At 52.1% G+C, this 18,131-nt stretch overlaps 5 protein-coding genes across 5 annotated transcripts; 2 read left to right on the top strand and 3 right to left on the bottom strand.

The window, feature by feature from the left end:
* Nucleotides 1–992: 992 nt before the first annotated feature.
* Nucleotides 993–5,784, bottom strand: ALTATR162_LOCUS1895 (uncharacterized protein; the record flags this gene model as incomplete). Its single annotated transcript, XM_043309495.1, has 5 exons — nt 993–1,278; nt 1,336–1,440; nt 1,494–1,854; nt 1,897–5,205; nt 5,286–5,784. 5 exons carry the CDS (start codon nt 5,782–5,784, stop codon nt 993–995), a joined length of 4,560 nt encoding a protein of 1,519 aa, XP_043165430.1.
* Nucleotides 5,785–6,466: 682 nt separating this feature from the next.
* Nucleotides 6,467–9,732, top strand: ALTATR162_LOCUS1894 (uncharacterized protein; the record flags this gene model as incomplete). Its single annotated transcript, XM_043309494.1, has 3 exons — nt 6,467–6,595; nt 6,648–8,468; nt 8,521–9,732. The coding sequence occupies 3 exons, from the start codon at nt 6,467–6,469 to the stop codon at nt 9,730–9,732; spliced, it is 3,162 nt and encodes a 1,053-aa protein (XP_043165429.1).
* A 569-nt stretch (nt 9,733–10,301) lies between these two features.
* On the top strand, nt 10,302–10,723 carry ALTATR162_LOCUS1893 (uncharacterized protein; the record flags this gene model as incomplete). The annotated part of the gene is made up of 3 exons (XM_043309493.1): nt 10,302–10,382; nt 10,440–10,500; nt 10,605–10,723. 3 exons carry the CDS (start codon nt 10,302–10,304, stop codon nt 10,721–10,723), a joined length of 261 nt encoding a protein of 86 aa, XP_043165428.1.
* Nucleotides 10,724–11,879: 1,156 nt separating this feature from the next.
* On the bottom strand, nt 11,880–12,952 carry ALTATR162_LOCUS1892 (uncharacterized protein; the record flags this gene model as incomplete). The annotated part of the gene is made up of 2 exons (XM_043309492.1): nt 11,880–12,148; nt 12,220–12,952. 2 exons carry the CDS (start codon nt 12,950–12,952, stop codon nt 11,880–11,882), a joined length of 1,002 nt encoding a protein of 333 aa, XP_043165427.1.
* A 3,028-nt stretch (nt 12,953–15,980) lies between these two features.
* ALTATR162_LOCUS1891 (uncharacterized protein) lies at nt 15,981–17,505 on the bottom strand (the record flags this gene model as incomplete). The annotated part of the gene is made up of 2 exons (XM_043309491.1): nt 15,981–16,410; nt 16,466–17,505. 2 exons carry the CDS (start codon nt 17,503–17,505, stop codon nt 15,981–15,983), a joined length of 1,470 nt encoding a protein of 489 aa, XP_043165426.1.
* Between the last annotated feature and the right edge of the window lie 626 nt (nt 17,506–18,131).

Raw genomic sequence — 18,131 nt, 5'->3', positions numbered from 1 at the left:
TAGCAACAGCTTTTCCTTCTCTGCCAATTCTAGGGGCAGACTGCGTCGTTCCCTGAGACCGTAGAGACTCTGGCAGGTCAACGCAAGACATACCAGGGCGCATTCGTCGAGATGTGTTGCAATTATCAGGATGATCTCCCAGGGAAGATTGAGGGCACACATATTTGATGGAGCGCGCATCTGCCGGAAGTGTCTTGCCAAGCGGCCAATGGCTTCCTGGGCGACCGTCGCCACTACCACAACTGGGTTCACAAGGCGGAAGTGGGGTACGCCGTTCGGAGTAAGGAGTAGGATTGTTATCGGCAACGCCATTTCGATGCGTAAGTGTGGCGAGGCGAGTACGCAGAGGCGGAGCTTTGCCGTGTGGCTACCGCACTGGGAAGGCCCGGTGTAAGTTGTTGGCTGAGTAGGATGTTTGCTTGGGTGGCTGGCTTTGCGGCGTAAATGTGTGACTACGCGTTATGCGGTCACTTTATACAATCTCTCCCTTTGACTCACATCGTTATGTGCACGAATCCGTGATGCCATACCTTGGTTGCCATCAACTGCAACCACGGTACTGCGACGACCCATAACTGAGGAGCCACTCATGACTTCCGCAAACCCATACGATATATATACAAGTAAAGGCTCTCGAATGAGAACTATCGCAAATATAAGTAGTAGTCGTACGTGGGAGAGAACGCAGTTGGACTATGTATATTCCTTACTGCAATAGGAAAGTATCTGTGAGCGCTACTAGAAACGTGTACCTGCATAGATGTCTGATTGCTAACTACCAGGCTGCCGCAAGACACTAATTAGGTTGCTGCAGTACACTGCAGGGGTTTGTGAAATTGTTGAATACTGGAGGACCGGGCGCCTTGGATGCTGGAGGAACTTGGAGGGTCTTGGCAATTGATAGTAGGCTGACTTGCCAAACCCCGACCAATGGATGAAAATGTGTTGATGCTAAAACAATCGCCCAATCTATCGATAAGTCTGTCTTCTGTTTACTCCTTCTCTAGGTCTAGCACAGGTGGCGGCAGGCCTGCTGGGCTGATCTCTTTGCTCAGCGCCAGGCGCTCTGGACTCACGATCTCTCCAGGGCTTATTATTTCGCCCTTCTCGTTTGCAATGGGTATGTGCGAAGCGTCTTCGTCCCTCTCATCTGATCGACCCCGTTCTTCACTCTCTGTCATGTTATGCTCTTTGCCCTTCCCGTTCGTGCTACGGTCGAAAGCCTCGGGGACCTTCTCGCTGAGATCAATGGCGACAAAGGATTTGGGAAGTTTGACGCTAGACATTGTTAATATAGGTTTCTACAGTAAGGTAAAATGGTGGAGAGACACTTACGTATGGAACTTTGCGCGAAGAGTCTCAAGGACCTCTTTCCAGTCTTGGTGAAGAGTGAGGCTGCGACGGGGTGCGAAGCCAATCATATGGCGTGAGTCCAGTTGGCTATCCACGTTAGTGAACTATTGGGACACATTGGAATGGAGAGTTTGACTTACACATCAAGTGGGGCGAAGGCATGGCAACCTGGCGATAGCGTGATGCGAATACTGTAGTTGAAGGTGTGCGGTTTGTCATCGATACTGGCATTCTCCGACTCGTAGAGCTCAAAGTTGATCTGCGACAAGTAATCGAGCTCTGGAATAGCATTGCGTTCGATCTTGGTCTTGATACCGCCCTCTAAGATGCAGTTGAGCAGTGTGTAGATGTGTGATTCCTTGGTGAAGTAGAAGAAGCTCTTCGGCATGTCGGACGCCTGAAGCTCTTCCAGGTCCCCAACAATCTCCTTGAGTAATGGAAGCGATGTAAGCAGGCCAATCTCCAGTTTCTCCTCGCTCTCAATCCCATATTCCTGTGGCCCTATATAGTCAAATAAGACCTTGCAGAGATGATACATCTCACGTAGCTTGACAAGTCGCGCATCGGTCTGTGCCTTGGAGGCCGCAGTCCCGAGACCAGAATATAGCTTGAAGTACGACTCGTGTACATATGACGGAGGCGCCGGAGCTTTAACTGTAAGCTCGGACTTGCGCCTGAAACCCATACGATGGGAGAGGCTACCACGCTCGTGGGTCTTCTCTGTGCTTTGCTCCTTCTCTTTCGCCTCCGCCTTCAGCTGAGCTTCTGATGGGCCCGGACCAACTGATATCGACTTGCCGGAACTGTTGTCGGGTGTTGTCTGTTTCGATCCGTCCGCAACTGAGTCTTCATCCACAAAGCTGGCGTCAGGCGTGAACACCCATTCAAGGAAGGCGCGGTTGTGCAAAGCGTCGAACTTCATTGTGTCGTACAGCTCAGATATCTTGCTTGGATCGACTTTATCAGCGTCTCCAAATTCCTTGAACAACTTCTCCCACCGTTCTTTGAATAGTTCAGGGCCCTCATTACAGCACCAACGTGATTGGATATGGTTAACATTAGTGTACTGAGACTGCCCTGACGGCTGTGCTCCGCCCGGTGGAGATGCGAGTGCAGCTAGCGACGAGATCGCTTCAGATTCGATCTTCTTGAAGTTGTGGTTCATAACGCGCTGATGAAACTTCATCAGATCCACCACTTGCCGAACGACAATGTAGGGCTCTGGCACGTCTTTTGGCCACGCAAACTGAGGTGGGGCTTTGTCGCCTGCGCGTAGCAAAGTCTTGAGTTTCTTCTTCACCTTGTCCATGACATCCTTTGCCGCGTTCGAGTCGTCTAGAAGGTCCTTGCGGACTGAGATGTGTTCAGATTGGTATTGCTCCTTCTCCAAGAACGACGCTCCGAATATCTGCGCACTGGTGGTAACTCGTCGCTCCGAGCTGCTGAAGATATGAACATCATCTAGCACATCCCGGTTCATCAACAGAAGGTCATTGCGGAAGTTCGCGCCCATGTCCTGTGTTTGGTGTCGAGCGGAGTGCGTCGGCTCACCTCCCCATTTGATGATCAGTTGTAGCTTATCCAGCACCATGTTGTTATCTTGCGCGGTAATACGGGACAAGGTAACACCAGACATGGAATCACTCCTGTTCTTAAGCGGCTCGGGTCTGTCGTCCTCGTCAGTAGGCCCAGTCGTTTCCTTGGCCTCAGCAGTTGACTCCAGCTTTTGTGCTTCAGGAGTCTCTTCAGGCAAAGTCTCTCCTGGTAGCAGCTCTTCCTTTCTTCTTTTCCGGAACATTGGCTTGATTTGCACTTTAGTTCCAGGCCACGCGCCTTTCTTGTTCAGATACAATTGGAGCTCGCGCAGCTTCTTTGGGTCCTCCAGACCTTCGTCCATAGCCAGCTTGACGGCATCACTCACACTTTGCAACGCTATCTCCCCAATCAGTAGCACTTCGGCCTGGTGGCCTTTGAGCAGGTCGACGAATGGCTTAGAGTGGAAGGTGTACTTGAACTTCTGCTTCGGAGTGCGATCTGCATGTCGAATGACTGACACAACACCTTTGAGCTTCCACTGCGCCGCCGTTGCCGGAGGGGGTACCTCCAGATGATCTTCTGACATTGACCTTTCCGGTTCAAGTTGCAGATCGTCTTCTTCGAATGCAGGCGGAAGCGTGATGTCCGGCTCAGATGCCGGGCCTTCGGGCGTTGATGTAGAAGTGAAAGCTGTAGGGCTCAGCACTGCGGTAGGATTGGGTTTCTCAAAACTAGGTGAGGATGCGATAGGTGTAGAACTGAGTGATGTGTCGGGTGACGAAGGCATAGTGTTGGACTGCCGCATATGTTGGAGATTGTGAGTATGGTTTCCCATTCTTGACATACTGGGACTCTTGAAGAGCTTCCCAAGAGTCTTACGGTGGCCCGAAGAGCCCTTCGTAGGGATGTCTGTACCGGCTTGCGCGTCGGCAGCAGCGTGTTGAGCGGCGTCTTTGCGTTGTTTACGCGCAATCTCCTTCAGGAACATGTCTTTTAGGATGTTGGCTGCCTTGTCATAATAATCGCCATTATCTTTCACAAAGCTCCAGCCGTTTACATCGATAACGTAGCTCTGGTCTCCAGTGCGCAGTAGATCGAACCCACACACTCGCTGGCCAAATCCTTCTGAGATTTTGGCTGCAATGGCCGCCTCTGACTCGCTCAGTTTCGTGACATATCGAACTTCCTTGCCGCTTGGGTTGCGCTTAACAAGACCATCAACCACTGGAGACTTTCTGGTCTCGGCATGACAGAAGTTTGGTCCGACCGTGTAGGCTTTGACATCTTCAGAATTCTCCACTTGCAGGAATTGCTCGTAGATGTAGCTGCCTGTCGGTTCAAGGATTGCCCTCGGTACGTCGAGGGTCTCATCCTTTTCCGAGCTCTTGTTGTTGATCTTCCTAAACAATCTCCGGCCACCACCGCCATCTTTTTTGTGGAAGTAGATGTGAATGTTGTGGTCTTCACCGCTCACTGGCTTCTCCACAAATGGCTTTGTAAGGGTAACACCGTCGACGCGGATAGTGTTGTTATCGTCGATGAGTTCAATATTCTTCGGAGCCTGAAACCCTCCACCAGTGCCGTCTTCAGGTCCTTCCAGCTTCAGGCCTGTTCTTTCATACAACGCCTTGGCAAATTCAGCTGACGGTAGCTTCGGTCCGCCATCTCGACTGACGTCAATGCGCTTTGGTGTGGGAACGCTGAGCTTATCCAGTATACCAAGACACAGGCGGCGATCCCATAGCACCTGTTGCATAGGTAGGTCGTTTACGCAGAAGGGCTTGCGCAGCCGGGTGTAGGCAATGGCCTTGTCGAGTGGGAAGCCATCAGAGAAGAAGGAGATGAGGAAGTCGCACACTGGCCAGTTCTCCACAGCCTCATCTAGGATGATCTTGTCGCCAAAGATCTTGACCTCAAACTCATCCACCAACTTGCCAAAGATGTTGCGCGCAGGCTTACTACGAGCTTTGGACTCGAGTGCACATACACCAATTATGCCCTTTGTCGGCTTCTTCTCCCTCATTTCTCGGCTTGCCGGGCTGCTGCTAGTAGCTGTGCTTCCGCTGATGCGTCTCTGCGCTGTCCGGCTTCGTGAGCGGCGGGGCTGCGTTGACAGAGGCGGTTGGCCAGTGTGGGGAGACGCGGGGAGGACTGGGGCGGTGTTGGGGCTGGCGGACGGATTGCTGGCTGCTTGGTCCTGTGGAAATAACAATTGCGTAGGCGACGCTTTTGTGCCGAGACTGCCATTTTGGCTCGAGGTAGTGACGGAGAGCGACGAGGTGGCCGTCGTGGTGCCGTGTGGGTTCTCCATCCTGGCTGTGCAGAGTCAGTGGGTCAATGTCTGCAGTGTGCATGTGAAAAAGTTACGAGGCCATGCCGACGCATGACGTACGTACCTTCCGGTTCAGAGCCCGTTACCGAAGTTTTCCCACTCCAACTGTATCCGCGATTGGAGATGGCCGACACAAAAGAAGATATAGACAATCGCTTCGACTCTGTGGCTGCTGCAGTGCCGACGTCAGATCGCGGATGTCGGAAAGAATCCGGCAGCAGCAGAGGATTTACTGGGGCACTGGCAAGACTTCCCCGGGTGCTCTCTAGCGTTGGCGTGGCATCCGAGTCGTCGACAGCAGAGCCAGACCAGGCATGTCCAAAATACTCAAAGAGACTGCTATCAGATGCCTTGGAGGGGCGGCGCGCAGGCAGGCTCTGTCGAATCGCCGCTGCACCATGCGCGGGGACTGACACACTGGGACGCTCTACGTTGCTTCCGCCAGTCTCGGGCTCGCTCCATCTTGCCTTGCGACCTGCTGCTGATGCGCCGCTTGCACTGGAGAGTTGTTGCCATGACCGTGTGCTCTCAGAACTCGCTGTACGTGAGAGCGGCTGCTCCATACTACGCCGTGGACCCGTGCGTCGCGGGGTTAGTTGGACGGGATCGCGAGAGAGCTGAGCTGGCACAATGGACTATGGCGACAGTATCCTCACGGCTTCCTCATGTCTTTGGGTGCGCAGTAGGAGATGGCTCTATAGATGTCAAGAAATTCGAGACAGCAGCTCACAAACAGTACGTCACTCAGCGCAACTTGGCAGCATGGTCCAACCCCATGATATTAATGGACAGTCTTGTGCGCCGCAATGCATATGCTGTGCCGTTTCGAGCTCTAGATGGCCACTCTTGGGCTGCGGCGAGTCTACATGTGCGCCACGTGTTGCACATCACATCGGAACGGATCCCGCCCGGCGAGACTTGTAGCTGGCGAGTGTAAAATAGGCTCAAGCGTGTTGCAGTAATGATCGACACCTTACAAGCGCGCTAACGTACATGTATACTTGCGCTGTAAACTTGAGTAAAGATGCGGAAGCCAGGTACTGCTACCATTTGTGCTATGCGAAGATAGGAGACGCACCCCCTGTGTCGATCCCTTGGCGATGGTTGTGCTAGATCTTATCTTATCTTATCTTATCTGATTTTAATCTCATCTCGTGTTCCAAATTTTTGGTCGCGCCGTCCGAGGTTGCGAGAACACCAGTCCATGCATGCGCTTTAGTCGTCCTTCCCCAAACTACACATAACATGGCAGGCCCAAAGGTACAGGAAAGTACCGGCAGTGGTCCAGTAACGAAGCGCCAGAAAACACAGAGCAATGGCGAAAAGAACTCTGCGTCGCTGGTCCGCCAGTCTAAGATCTTTGCGCCATTCCGAGTAAGCTTCAACGATGCGATCAAATACTTGCGCATAACTGACCCCGTGATAGACTGTTGGTTTAGTGTCGCCTACAAGCGTCCCCTTCACCACACTCCCCCTCGGCAAGACCACCTTCCAAATCACAACTTCCGTCGGCCGCTCTCTACAAACCTACGATCTTAAGCGCGGACTCAACCTTGTCTTCATAACTCGGCCCCAGACACCCGAGGATATCACTGCAACGTTGGCATGGAGGAAGGTCGTATTTGCGGCCTGGTCAAGCCCCAAGTCCAACACCCAGGGCGGCGTGTGGGTATTCCAGCGCGGAAAAAAGACTGCAGAGCTAGAGATGCCACGCGGCGGCATACAGCGCATCACAAGACTGGTAGTTCTGGGAGAATGGATTGTAGGATGCGGCAAGACCAAAATCGAAATTTGGAGGACAGCTACCTTTGAGCACTACACGACCCTCCAAGGCGCCTCTTCCAGTGCCCTCTCTGGCTGCATCTGCAACATGCCTACCTATCTGAATAAGATATTCGTGGGTCGAGCCGATGGATCTGTCGAGATATGGAACATCAGCACCGGAAAGCTGCTGTACACGCTCCTCCCTCCAGCCGCAGACTTTGGTTCTGTGACCGCACTACAGCCGACGCCCGCCTTGTCGCTCCTCGCTATCGCATACCAATCAGGTCCAATCACGATACATGATATACGCGCAGACAAGGAGATAATGCGCCTGAATACGGGTGGCTCGCAGAAACACCCAGTAACCTCCATCTCCTTTAGGACTGATGGATTGGGTGCGGGTGATGATGGCCGCGAAGACGGTGTCATGGCAACAGCTAGTCGTGACAGTGGCGACATTACCTTCTGGGATCTCAACAAAGGTGGCCGTAAAACCGGTACCCTCCGGGGAGCTCATGGTCCGCCTCCTTCTGCAAGCGGAGGCGTTGGTGGTGGTATCAGCAAGATCGAATTCCTTGCTGGACAGGCAGTCATTGTGTCGAGTGGCTTGGACAACTCCTTGAAGAGCTGGATCTTCGACGAAACACCCTTCTCGCCCCTACCTCGCATCCTTCATTCTCGTGGCGGCCATGCTGCGCCAGTCTCAACTCTCCGCTTCCTTCCCTCCAACTCGGACGGCTCCGACGACGTCGGCAAATGGCTTCTCAGCGCGAGTAAAGACCGAAGTCTGTGGGGCTGGAGTTTGCGACGAGATGGGCAAAGCACAGAGCTCAGCCAGGGTGCTATCCAGAAGAAAGCAAAGAAGATGGGCCTGCTGAATGGAAATGCCGAGACGTCCAAGCATCATATCAAGTTGGAAGATCTGAAAGCTCCGGCAATCACCTGCATGGCTTGTTCTCTCAACCGCGACGGTGGCATGGGCGCGATGCCTGGCGTAGCAGGTATATGGAACAACTCATCCAAGGTCAAGGGCCAGGACAAGAAAGCCACAGAAGTCAATATGACTGGTTGGGAGAGTATCGTCACGGGGCACGCTGGTGACAAGAGTGCAAGAACCTGGTTCTGGGGCCGTAAACGGGCGGGTAGATGGGCTTTCGATACAGGCGATGGCACAGAAGTCAAAAGCGTTGCAATTTCATCTTGCGGCACGTTTGCTTTGGTCGGATCCGCCGGTGGCTCCATTGACATGTACAACCTTCAATCTGGCCAGTTCCGACGCAGGTTCCCCGCTCGACTCACTCCTGTGGAGGCAAAACAGCACAAACTTCGGCAACTACAGGCCGAAGAGGCTTTGGACTTCATGGATGATGCTCCACGGAAATTCGCAAAGGGAGAAGGTAAACACAAAGGAGCTATCACTGGTCTAGCTGTGGACGCCCTAAATCGCACGCTCATAAGTTGTTCTGATGATGGCAAAGTCAAGGTAAGTCGATGTCTCGTCTTGCTCATCCTCTATCTGTTAACACACGTTGTAGTTCTGGGATTTTGCTACGGGCATCCTACTTCACGAGATCGACTGGTACCCTATGACGAAGATCAACGGTCTGCGCTATCACCGGAACAGTGATCTGATAGCACTGAGCTGTGACGATGGCTCGATCCGCGTATTGGACATCACAACTAAGAAACTTATTCGAGAACTGTGGGCGTCTCAATCTCATGCTGCGTTACAAACCCTCGATTATACCTTCTCGAGTGATGGCCGGTGGATCATTTCTGCGGCCTCAGACTCCACCGTCAGAGTTTGGGACTTGCCAACTGGTCATCTCATCGACGCTATGAGGCTTCCCAAAAAATGCAACACTGTGGCTTTTTCACCTTCAGGCGAGTTCCTTGCCACCGGCTTAGATGGCGAAGTAGGCGTGCATATCTGGACAAACCGAACGCTCTTCACGCATGTGTCAACTCGTCAAATAACAGAGGACGATGTTGCCGAGGTCAGCGCGCCCACAGCATCTGGCGAAGGTGGTGTCGCTGTTGTTGAAGCTGCTACCGAAGAGAGGGCAGAAGACGAGGATCAAGACGAAGTTACAGTACCGGTTATGGACCAACTCAGCGACAAGATCACAACATTGAGCTTGGTTCCCAAGTCCCGCTGGCAAACGCTGTTACACCTCGACGTCATCCGTGCTCGCAACAAGCCTAAGGAGGCTCCGAAAGCGCCAGAAAAGGCGCCTTTCTTCCTCCCATCCCTTGGTCAGAATCAGGTTCAGGGAGCAGAAAACAACGCCGTAGCGCCACTCGATCAAGACCCAAAGTCCCGCATATCCAGCTCCGCGCTTGCTTCGCGCTCTAGCGCCGCCACAGCTACCGATGTGTTCAGTCGTCACCTTGCACATGCGAGCGAAACTGCCGACTATACGCCTCTCCTAACTCATCTCTCGTCACTTCCGCCTTCGGCCGCGGACATCGCGATTCGCACGCTTGACACAACAGAACCTTACACGGAGCTACGAACATTTATCGAGGCGTTGACCGCAAGGTTGCAAGAACGCCGAGACTACGAGCTTGTTCAGGCTTGGATGAGTGTGTTCCTACGACTACACGGAGACATTGTTGTCAAAGACTCTGAACTGGTAGGTGAGTTGAGAAAATGGCAAGAGGAGGCAAAGAAGGAACGCGAAAGGGTGGGTGGACTAGTAGGATACAGTGTTGGTGTAGTAGGATGGGTTAGGAGTGCAAGATGAGCCCTTGATATGTGCGTTTAGCTTAGCACGGTGTACATGCTCTTGTTCGCAGCTGCCGCTAGGACATTGACAGAAGTGGCGTGCGGGTCAAATTATCAGGTCATCTTTTCGTTACCATGATACATTTTCGGTTACAAGTGATGTTTAGCAATATACGAAACGCTCATCTCAGACTCTGTCATCCCCTTACATGTCTTTCTCCAAACACTCTGCAATATCGAACAATCAGCTTCGCAAGAAGTCATAACATCCCTCCTCCATTTACCAGCCTTAATTGACTAGAGACCACAACATAGAGAAGATTAGAGAAAAGGTGACGCTCGTTCGAATGACATGCATATGAAGCAAGATTTGGTTCGTGATGATCTTCAGTAACAGCGTTGTACGTGGGTATGACCCGCTCTGCAGGTGCCCCTTCTCCACCATGACATCACAGCCATCTACATCATCGAGATGACACAAATTGAACACGATAGGAACTTCTACCCCTCAAAACAACAACTCCTCCACTGCTCTTACCTTCAAACCAAAACAAACTACTACACCACTCAAACCTTACTTATTCCATCATGCCTCGCAACGGAGACGGATCCTCAGACAACGGCCCCATCGAGGCCGGCCAGAGTGCCGTTCACGGTGCCTCTGGAGACGTAAGTACCCTCGCCTGCAAAAGACCTACCATAAGCTCGAGTCTGATCACATAGCAGGCAACTCTCCAACACGCGAAGAACAACGTTGCTCCCCTGCCAGAGATTGAGAAGGGCGAAGGTACGACTCGGCTGCCCCACCTACCCCTTCCCAAGCTGTTCGGGAGACAGCAACGAAGGAAGGGACATGTCTAAAAGGAATGCGAATACTGACACACAAGACAGCTATCGAAGGCATGAACGCCTCTGGCGGCGGCGACGCACCAAAGGCAGGCCACACGGGCCAAGGCAAAGCAGCCGCCGACTCAAACAAGCCTGCGCCCGTCGACCAGGTCACCAAATAAGCTATCAGAGCAGTGCAAAGCTCGGCATCTAGGAAGAGATTCCGATGCAAGCAAGGGAATTACCACAGCCAATGAACATGGCTGGCTAGCAGTCAAGAGAGTAACATCTACGACGGACTCCGAGTGACATCGGTAGTTGCGTTGCATTGCATTGCGCATGCCAGGGCCCCAGAGAGCTACGAATGTAACGAATGAAAGCAACAAATGTGAAATGCCCATTGTAAAAGCAACTATGTTCTAGATCCGGTGTTTGTGGGGCAAAGCGGTGTACATGTCGTGCGGTGTACATGTCGTGCGGTGTACATGTCGTGCGGTGTACTGTTGTTTTGCATGCAATGCCCTGCAACGCCAAAATGGTGTTGAGGAATTTAGGTGGGTAAGCGAACACCGACAAGCCTCGCCCACATTGCAAAGACTGATTTCTTCGTCGAGGGTCTAATACGAATGGGCTGAGTGAGCAGTTGAAGTTTACGACTACTTCGTATTCCGGATGTTTGACTTCCGTAATAACCTATGAATAGACTTTTGCAGGTGTCTGGTCACGTCATCAGTCGGCCTATGAATAAGTTGGTGTCAGCTGGGCTGGTAGGTTGAGTGGAGGTTGTTGGCGTCAGCCTGCATGCGAAGTGTGTCTCGACTCAGCTGGGCCGGAGACCGAAGTGGAGGGTTAGGATGCTTAGCGTTGGAAGAGGGAAGAATCGTGGAGAATTGGTGACCCACTAGAGTAGCAGTGGGGTACTCAACAAAAGTATGGAAAGGGTAAGATATCAACAACAATGACAGAAACATCACGGCATGAAGGAAGTAATGTGAATGAATAGTAGATCATGGTATTTGGCCAGATAAAGGCACCAGCCCTTGGTGTATCTTGTCCGCCATATGTCCCATCCAGGAAACAATATCCAGAGAGGTTACCAAGTCTAAACGAAACTGTTGCTACAAGAGTGTACACGCTCAGAACGCCATCCCACGCCCGGTAGTGATGCCACACTCCATGTTTTCCCAACCCAATGCCCCCGTTAACCTCAGTGATCGTACCTTACGCCTACCCAATTGCTTAGGCCTAGAAGACCTCATCAGTCGTGAACCACAGCCACCATCCACCAACTCAGCTTGCTTCTTCGCCCCCTTGGTGGATTTCGCGACAGCGATAGTGCTAAAGTTGTCCCGCTGCGAGGGCCTCGTCGCTAACCGAAGTTGCGCCAGAGGCACTCTGCAAGTCGTTGAACTTTGCATCAAAGCCGTCAAGAAAGCCATAAGTGTTTGAGAAAGAGCTGTGGTCGAAGGGTGTTGGACCGAAGACATCGACCGAAGAAGAGTCCACCATGCTAAAAGCGGGTTCCATTGGTGCAGTCGTTGTTGGACTGCACTTTGGGAAGGGTTCAAAGTCGAAGAAGTTTTCCATGACGACAGACTTCTCGTCGACTGGAGCGTAAGGTTGAATAGAGAAAGGTAGGCCCAGATCGCCCGTAGAGAGGTTCCCGAAATCGACTGACACGGCAGGTCGCACAATATCGCGGCAGGATATTGTGTCGAGTCGAATTCGGGGGAAGCCTCAAAGCTTGATGGGGGTGTCTCTGGTTGACACGATGAGTCACGGGGCGAATCCATCGAGTCCATGGACTCAGGAGGGCTGGGGAAAGATGTTGGGATCTGCGCGGGGCAGATGGTGTCGAAAGAGGTGTCGCTGGGTGGTGTAGCGAGGTCGAAGACTTGCTGAGGTGCTTCGCCAGGGTACTTTGAGCGGTAATATCTGAGCTCGGCCTCCATCTCAGCCATCTTTTGTTTGTAGGCCTGCATGTTGGCCTCGAGCTCGTCCTTCTCGGTTTGTAGGACCTCATATTCTTGTCGTTTCCGTTCACGCGAGTTGTGGGCGGCGAGGCGGTTGCGCTTTACACGTTCTATCCGTCGCTGCTCCTTCTCGTCCTCAGTCTTGGCTCGCTTTCGTGGGGGTAGGCTGGTCTTTGGCTCGGGAAGCACCTGGCCCCACGACTTGCGCTTCTTAACCGGCTTAGAGCCATTGCTCTCAGGTGCTGGTGTTTGTGATGCTTCCGACGAGTTGGAGGAGTGATGTGCGGGTGAAGGTGAATGGTCGTAGTTCTCGATCATCTCCATCTTGATGGTAGTAGGCATGGCCTCGACAGTTGGTGGGGGAAGAGGCGTGGAGGTCATGGCTGAATTGTTCATGGTTTGGGAAAACAGACTAGAGTCGAAGGTGTATTGAGCCATTGTAAAGTCGATGGTTGACGGGGCTATGAGTGGGCATAGTGGGTGATTATCACTAGGACCCGGGCTGTGTGGCGAAGAGGACAGGTGGCATCCACGGACCCTTTAATAGGCAGCTGCCAAGCTCACTCATAGACCCCTGATGCGCTTGTCCGCATCGGGATCACGCTAATTGACCCCACTCCGATACACGCCCCCCCTACGCTAGGAACTCAGGAACTCAGCCGCCCGCCCGCCGTTTCACTACCCAAGTCAGGGGAGCGGCGTTGCAGTCGTCGTCCTACAACCTGCCGGATCCCATTCCTGTGTTCCTGTGCCGTCTGTACCAGTATCAGACGATGGGGCCGCGATCCCAGGCTTCTGTCTCTCTTTCTTCTGACGCAGGTGTGAACGGGCTTATCGAACTCCGACGTGGATTCGAGGCGTAGCACGAGCTGATACTAGCCTTCTCTTATTTGACCCACCTGTATCACTCGGTGCACCTCAGTGGCGACACGAAACAAGTTCGATGTAGCATGTCGTAAGTTGCCGTCAGCCAAACCCAATACGCCCCTACGCCGCGCTGCATCTAGTCCCCTTCGCATCAACTTCACAGTCACGCACACCCCCCAATTATTGCTCTCAATATGCTCATACACTTCAGGCACGGTTCGTGTAGATGAAGGCCCGTAGCCGTTCCTTCTCGAAGCATCTGCACCCCATAGTTCCAATCTATTTTGCCGGGTCGCTAACTGTTCCACCCACACATCTTCATATCCCCACACAACCTTGTAATCTATAACGACTTCCATAGTGCGGCCCTATTGCCGGAAGATTTGCGCAACCTGGGGTAAAGTTCCTTTGTTCGTGGAAACACCAGGGAAGGTGCATAGAAGCTTAGCCTTAGCTTCCTTTATTTATTACTGCTCAAAACCGAAGCGTCACACGAGACCTTTTGTCGCCGGCTCTTCTGGAGCAAAAGGTCCCTGGTGAGCTTCTGGAGGTTTCCGTTGAAACTTTACGAGCATGTGAGACGGAGGCTCTCCGGTAGTAAGAAAATAACAAGCCGGTGGTTCATTGATCTGCTCTCATAATCCTGCGGCACCGAAATTACTTTTGCCTTATCGTCATCTTGTCATACTATCTTCCGCCGCCGCCACGCACTGGACTAGATTGCGCAAGAATTTGGTCTTGAACAAAAATGGCGTGCGTAACACTGGGCTAGCGTCTCGTGCGTTCTTTGTCGTGGGCATCGCGTTCTGCTCCACCAACCGACTCGTCACCGTTTCAGGCACCAGAATTCGGACCTATCGCATCGGAGCCGCCTGCAATACAGCGATCTAGATCTTACCACCGAGTTTCTTGACTCGGTGCGCAAGGTCTGCATCGATAATACTGCCGCCTACCGGGTACGCTCTAACGGGCTGCTCAGGAGAGCGTGTGACCCTCACCAGTACTCCAGCGGACCAGATGTGGTCTTCTTATCGCAGGACAACACATCAGTGCAGGCTGATGCTCGTAGAGCCGATGTATGGCGATCCAAGAAAGGATATGAAAACGCTATGACAACACCTACGAAGCATTTGTTGCCGCCTACCCAGCGGTCTCAAGACCACATCACCATGCTGACGAGAATGCTGCCGCCTACTCAACGTCATGCAATAGTAATACTCGAATAGCTCTGCGGGAAAACCTGCGTCTTTGTAGAGATGATGTAGTAAGCTAAAGCAAAGCCACATTAGGCATCAGATTCATAACAATAAAATCGCTGCTGCATGTCCAGTGTCACTAACTATTCAAGGCATTCCCGTAGGACGTTGGCTGTCACAAGCATATCCCAGACCAGTAATATCACGAATTGTCAACACAACCCAAAATACGCTCACAGTAAGCGTTACCATCAGAGCTTCGTTGTATGCCGCGACGTCGTTCGCAAGTCATGCCTCTGAGACCAATAATCAAGACCTTAATGTCTAGTTCAACAAGCACTGCTTTCAGCCGTCCGTTTTTGTAGCAGTCGTAAAGCCAGAGTGAAGACATCACTTGCTACATCATATCGTCATGAAAGAATTCTAGGGGGGTGAGCTGACTCCCTTCGAGGCCTACCACGACGACGAACTCTGCTTGAATTTCGCAGCGTGGTCACAGATTATCCATCTTCCAATGTCATGTTGCAGGGATTCATCACCTAGGAGAGTGCCAGATAGAACAAGCAGTATAGGAGCTCATACTTATGACTATACTGGTCACTTAGTCTAACGATTTGCAGTCGGAAATTCCCTCTCTCTGCAGAAACGATGTATCCAAAAGAGATGATGTAGTTAAAGTATCCATCGTCACTGTATTGTAAAGCAATCGTGCCACTATATACTGGAAAGTACACACATAAAGCAAGTCAAGCGCAGACGCTGGGGAAACGAGACTTACTCATTGCCTGTTCCATGATACCAAAACGAAGACATACAAGCTTGGAGTGTGAAAAAGTAGAGTAAGTAACAAATGTAATAGATGAAAGCAGAAATAAGATGAATTAAATGATCTGCCCTAAGACAAGATAGATGTTGCTTATAAGAAGCAGAATGCTTGTTACATACAAAGGAGTAAAGGTAACAATCTGAATGTGCATGGGATAGAGGCTAGAAACCAACAAAATGTCGGTGTCACTCCATCATCAAGGGGCATTTGGCGCTCGACCTTGTCGTCACCATTCACCAACCACATGTACACAGTGCGCGGTCCAACAGCGACATAGTAGAAAATGGATTGGAAAAGGAAAAGGCGTTAGAGGTGAATAGATCTATAATCATGACCGGTGAAGTTACTCGTGTCAAAAGGCAGTCCATTGTATATTATGAATGATTTAGAGCCACGTTCGTGAGGCGCCTCATTCAGGGGTGGTATATGGCGAGTGGTAACGAGTTGAAGCCCCTTTCTTAGATATGGGGCCTGTTGGTATATCGTACGCCAAATCACGCCGTGCTGGAATCAGTGCTGGTATCTAAGACAACATGTGAGTACAAAGATTTCCGGACTTCCGATTGGTTTGAATGTCTCAAACCGGAACGCCCACGAAACCTATCTTCGGTTTCACTCTTGCACCATCAGTGCTCTCTCCGCCCCATTGACTACGCCACTCTTGTTCCTCAGCCTTAATCTGCTCAAAATTTTGAAGTTCTTCAGGCTTCATTTTCAGCTTATCCTCATCATCCAGGACTGGTATGCCATTGGTGCCAACATCAACAAAGTCACCGTCGGGTCCAGGTATACCTAAGCCGGCGAAAGGAGGTTGTTGGAAGACAGAGTCGACTACGAGGTATTTGCGACGGACCAGCGGAGGTACGTCGGTCTCTTCGGCTGGAACCTCTTCCCATCGGGCGTGTGTTGGCTGTGTAACCTTTGGGTAGCACATCAAATTGGTGTGTGGATCGTAGACACCAGTGAGGTTTGCTTTCCGTAGCTTGGAGAGATTCGAGTTGAATCGGCTACGATATGTTAGCTCTGTTGACTACAAGTGGGTTGGGGATAAGTTTTGCGTACCTCGCAGCTCGTCCATGCTCAAATTGCCAGTTAGCGGAGGTTATGTTAACCTTTCGCTTCCCAGGCACAGGCTTGCCATTTGCGGTTGGCACACTAGGCACACCGGTATGGTACACACTACTGGCTCCATGCCAAGCGACATATTGGTTCTTGTTATATGGCTCCCCAGGTGGCGGCAATCTATCGTTGGGGTCTGCAAGCTCGCCCTCGACCGCGCCGCTTTCCTTTGCTGCGGTGACGTAGTAATCGTCGATGATCCTTTTACCGCCAATGATGATGCGCGCGCCAAACTCACGGAAGACTGATCTTGCTGTGACGACACCAATGGCACGACCCTTGTAGGAGTGTGGGATGATTTCGCGGTCGATCAAGTCCCTTTTCTCGGCGTCGTCGATAATGATCTTGTAGAGCTTCATGTGTTTTGTGAAGAACAGATAACTATCCCTAAAGCCACAGCAACGAGCTGGTTCTGTCGACAACATGTACTGTCTGTCGCCCCTGCCCTTGATGGTGAATATACGCACACGATAGTCTCGTCCACCCATGAGGTTGCCAAGTTTATCGACCTTCTGTTCGCCCTCCTCGTCTTCCGGCAAGTCAACCTCATCGTTGACTACATCCATCATGTTGCCCTCTTTATCGATGGGGACGCGCGTGGTGTGTGATGGCCCTCCTTTTGGCGGCCGTCCTCGACCTCCGCCTGATGGCCGTCCCCGCTTGCGCTTAACGGGTGTGCCGCCTTCGGAGTTGTCGGGTTCGACGACATTCCAGTCTGGTGGCCTGTTCTTGGGAGGGCGACCAAGACGCTTCTTGCGGGGAAATGGCTGGATGACTGCTGGAGATGGCGAACGCTCGGAGGGCGCAGCCTCCTCGTCGCTTCCTTGAGCTGCTGATTCGGCATCTTCTTCGTCTTCCTTGGGTGTGTCGGCGCGCGATTCCGGGACATCTACCATTTCTTCGTCACTGTCCTGCTGTGGTGTTGCGCTGCGAACAGGCGTACTGCGACGCGCTGCAGCTCGAGAAGGGCGACCACGCGCCATTGTGGCTGGTCGAAAACGATACTTGTGTGGCGCGTTCGGGGCTAGAGACGGTGAGTGTGGCGTATGTATGGGCGACTCCAACTTCAATATTCGAATGCGAATGGGTGAAGGGCGGCGTCGTTGGTTGATGATGCGCTTGCACTCCAGGACTGCTAAGGACCGCGACGTGAAGGAGCTAAGCAAGGGTCCAATGCACGGACTGCGTCCATCACGTGCAACGCTTGAGCCAGGCGTTTTCATCATTCACCCCTAGGCACTTCTCAGACCCTGAGGCATATATTCTTGAACACCTCACGAGAGTACGCGACCATCATTAGTGAGACTGGATGATCACTCCAGTCCATCGACGCGCAACATGTGTACGCACGATGCTTATCTCCTCACTATGCCATGAAACTCAGCATCTTGCATCGCTGTCTTCTGTGTCCTGAGAATTGATTCTTGCTTGCTCTGCCGAGGAGTTGCTCTTGCCAAAAATATCACGATGTTCTTGGAACTAACCGCCCAGGAATACGCAAAGCCAGCTTGGCAGGACCAGACGTGTATATCAACAAACATGCTTGGGGGTCAGGAGCCGCGGACGCAGGTCCCATAAGCTCGCACTTCCTAGTAGCTTCACCCGTTCG

This window comes from Alternaria atra, assembly GCF_907166805.1.
Source record: "Alternaria atra isolate CS162 genome assembly, contig: 21, whole genome shotgun sequence".
NCBI lineage: Eukaryota > Fungi > Ascomycota > Dothideomycetes > Pleosporales > Pleosporaceae > Alternaria > Alternaria atra.
The sequence above is the reverse complement of the archived record's forward strand: the minus strand, read 5'-3'. Positions and strand labels throughout refer to the sequence as shown.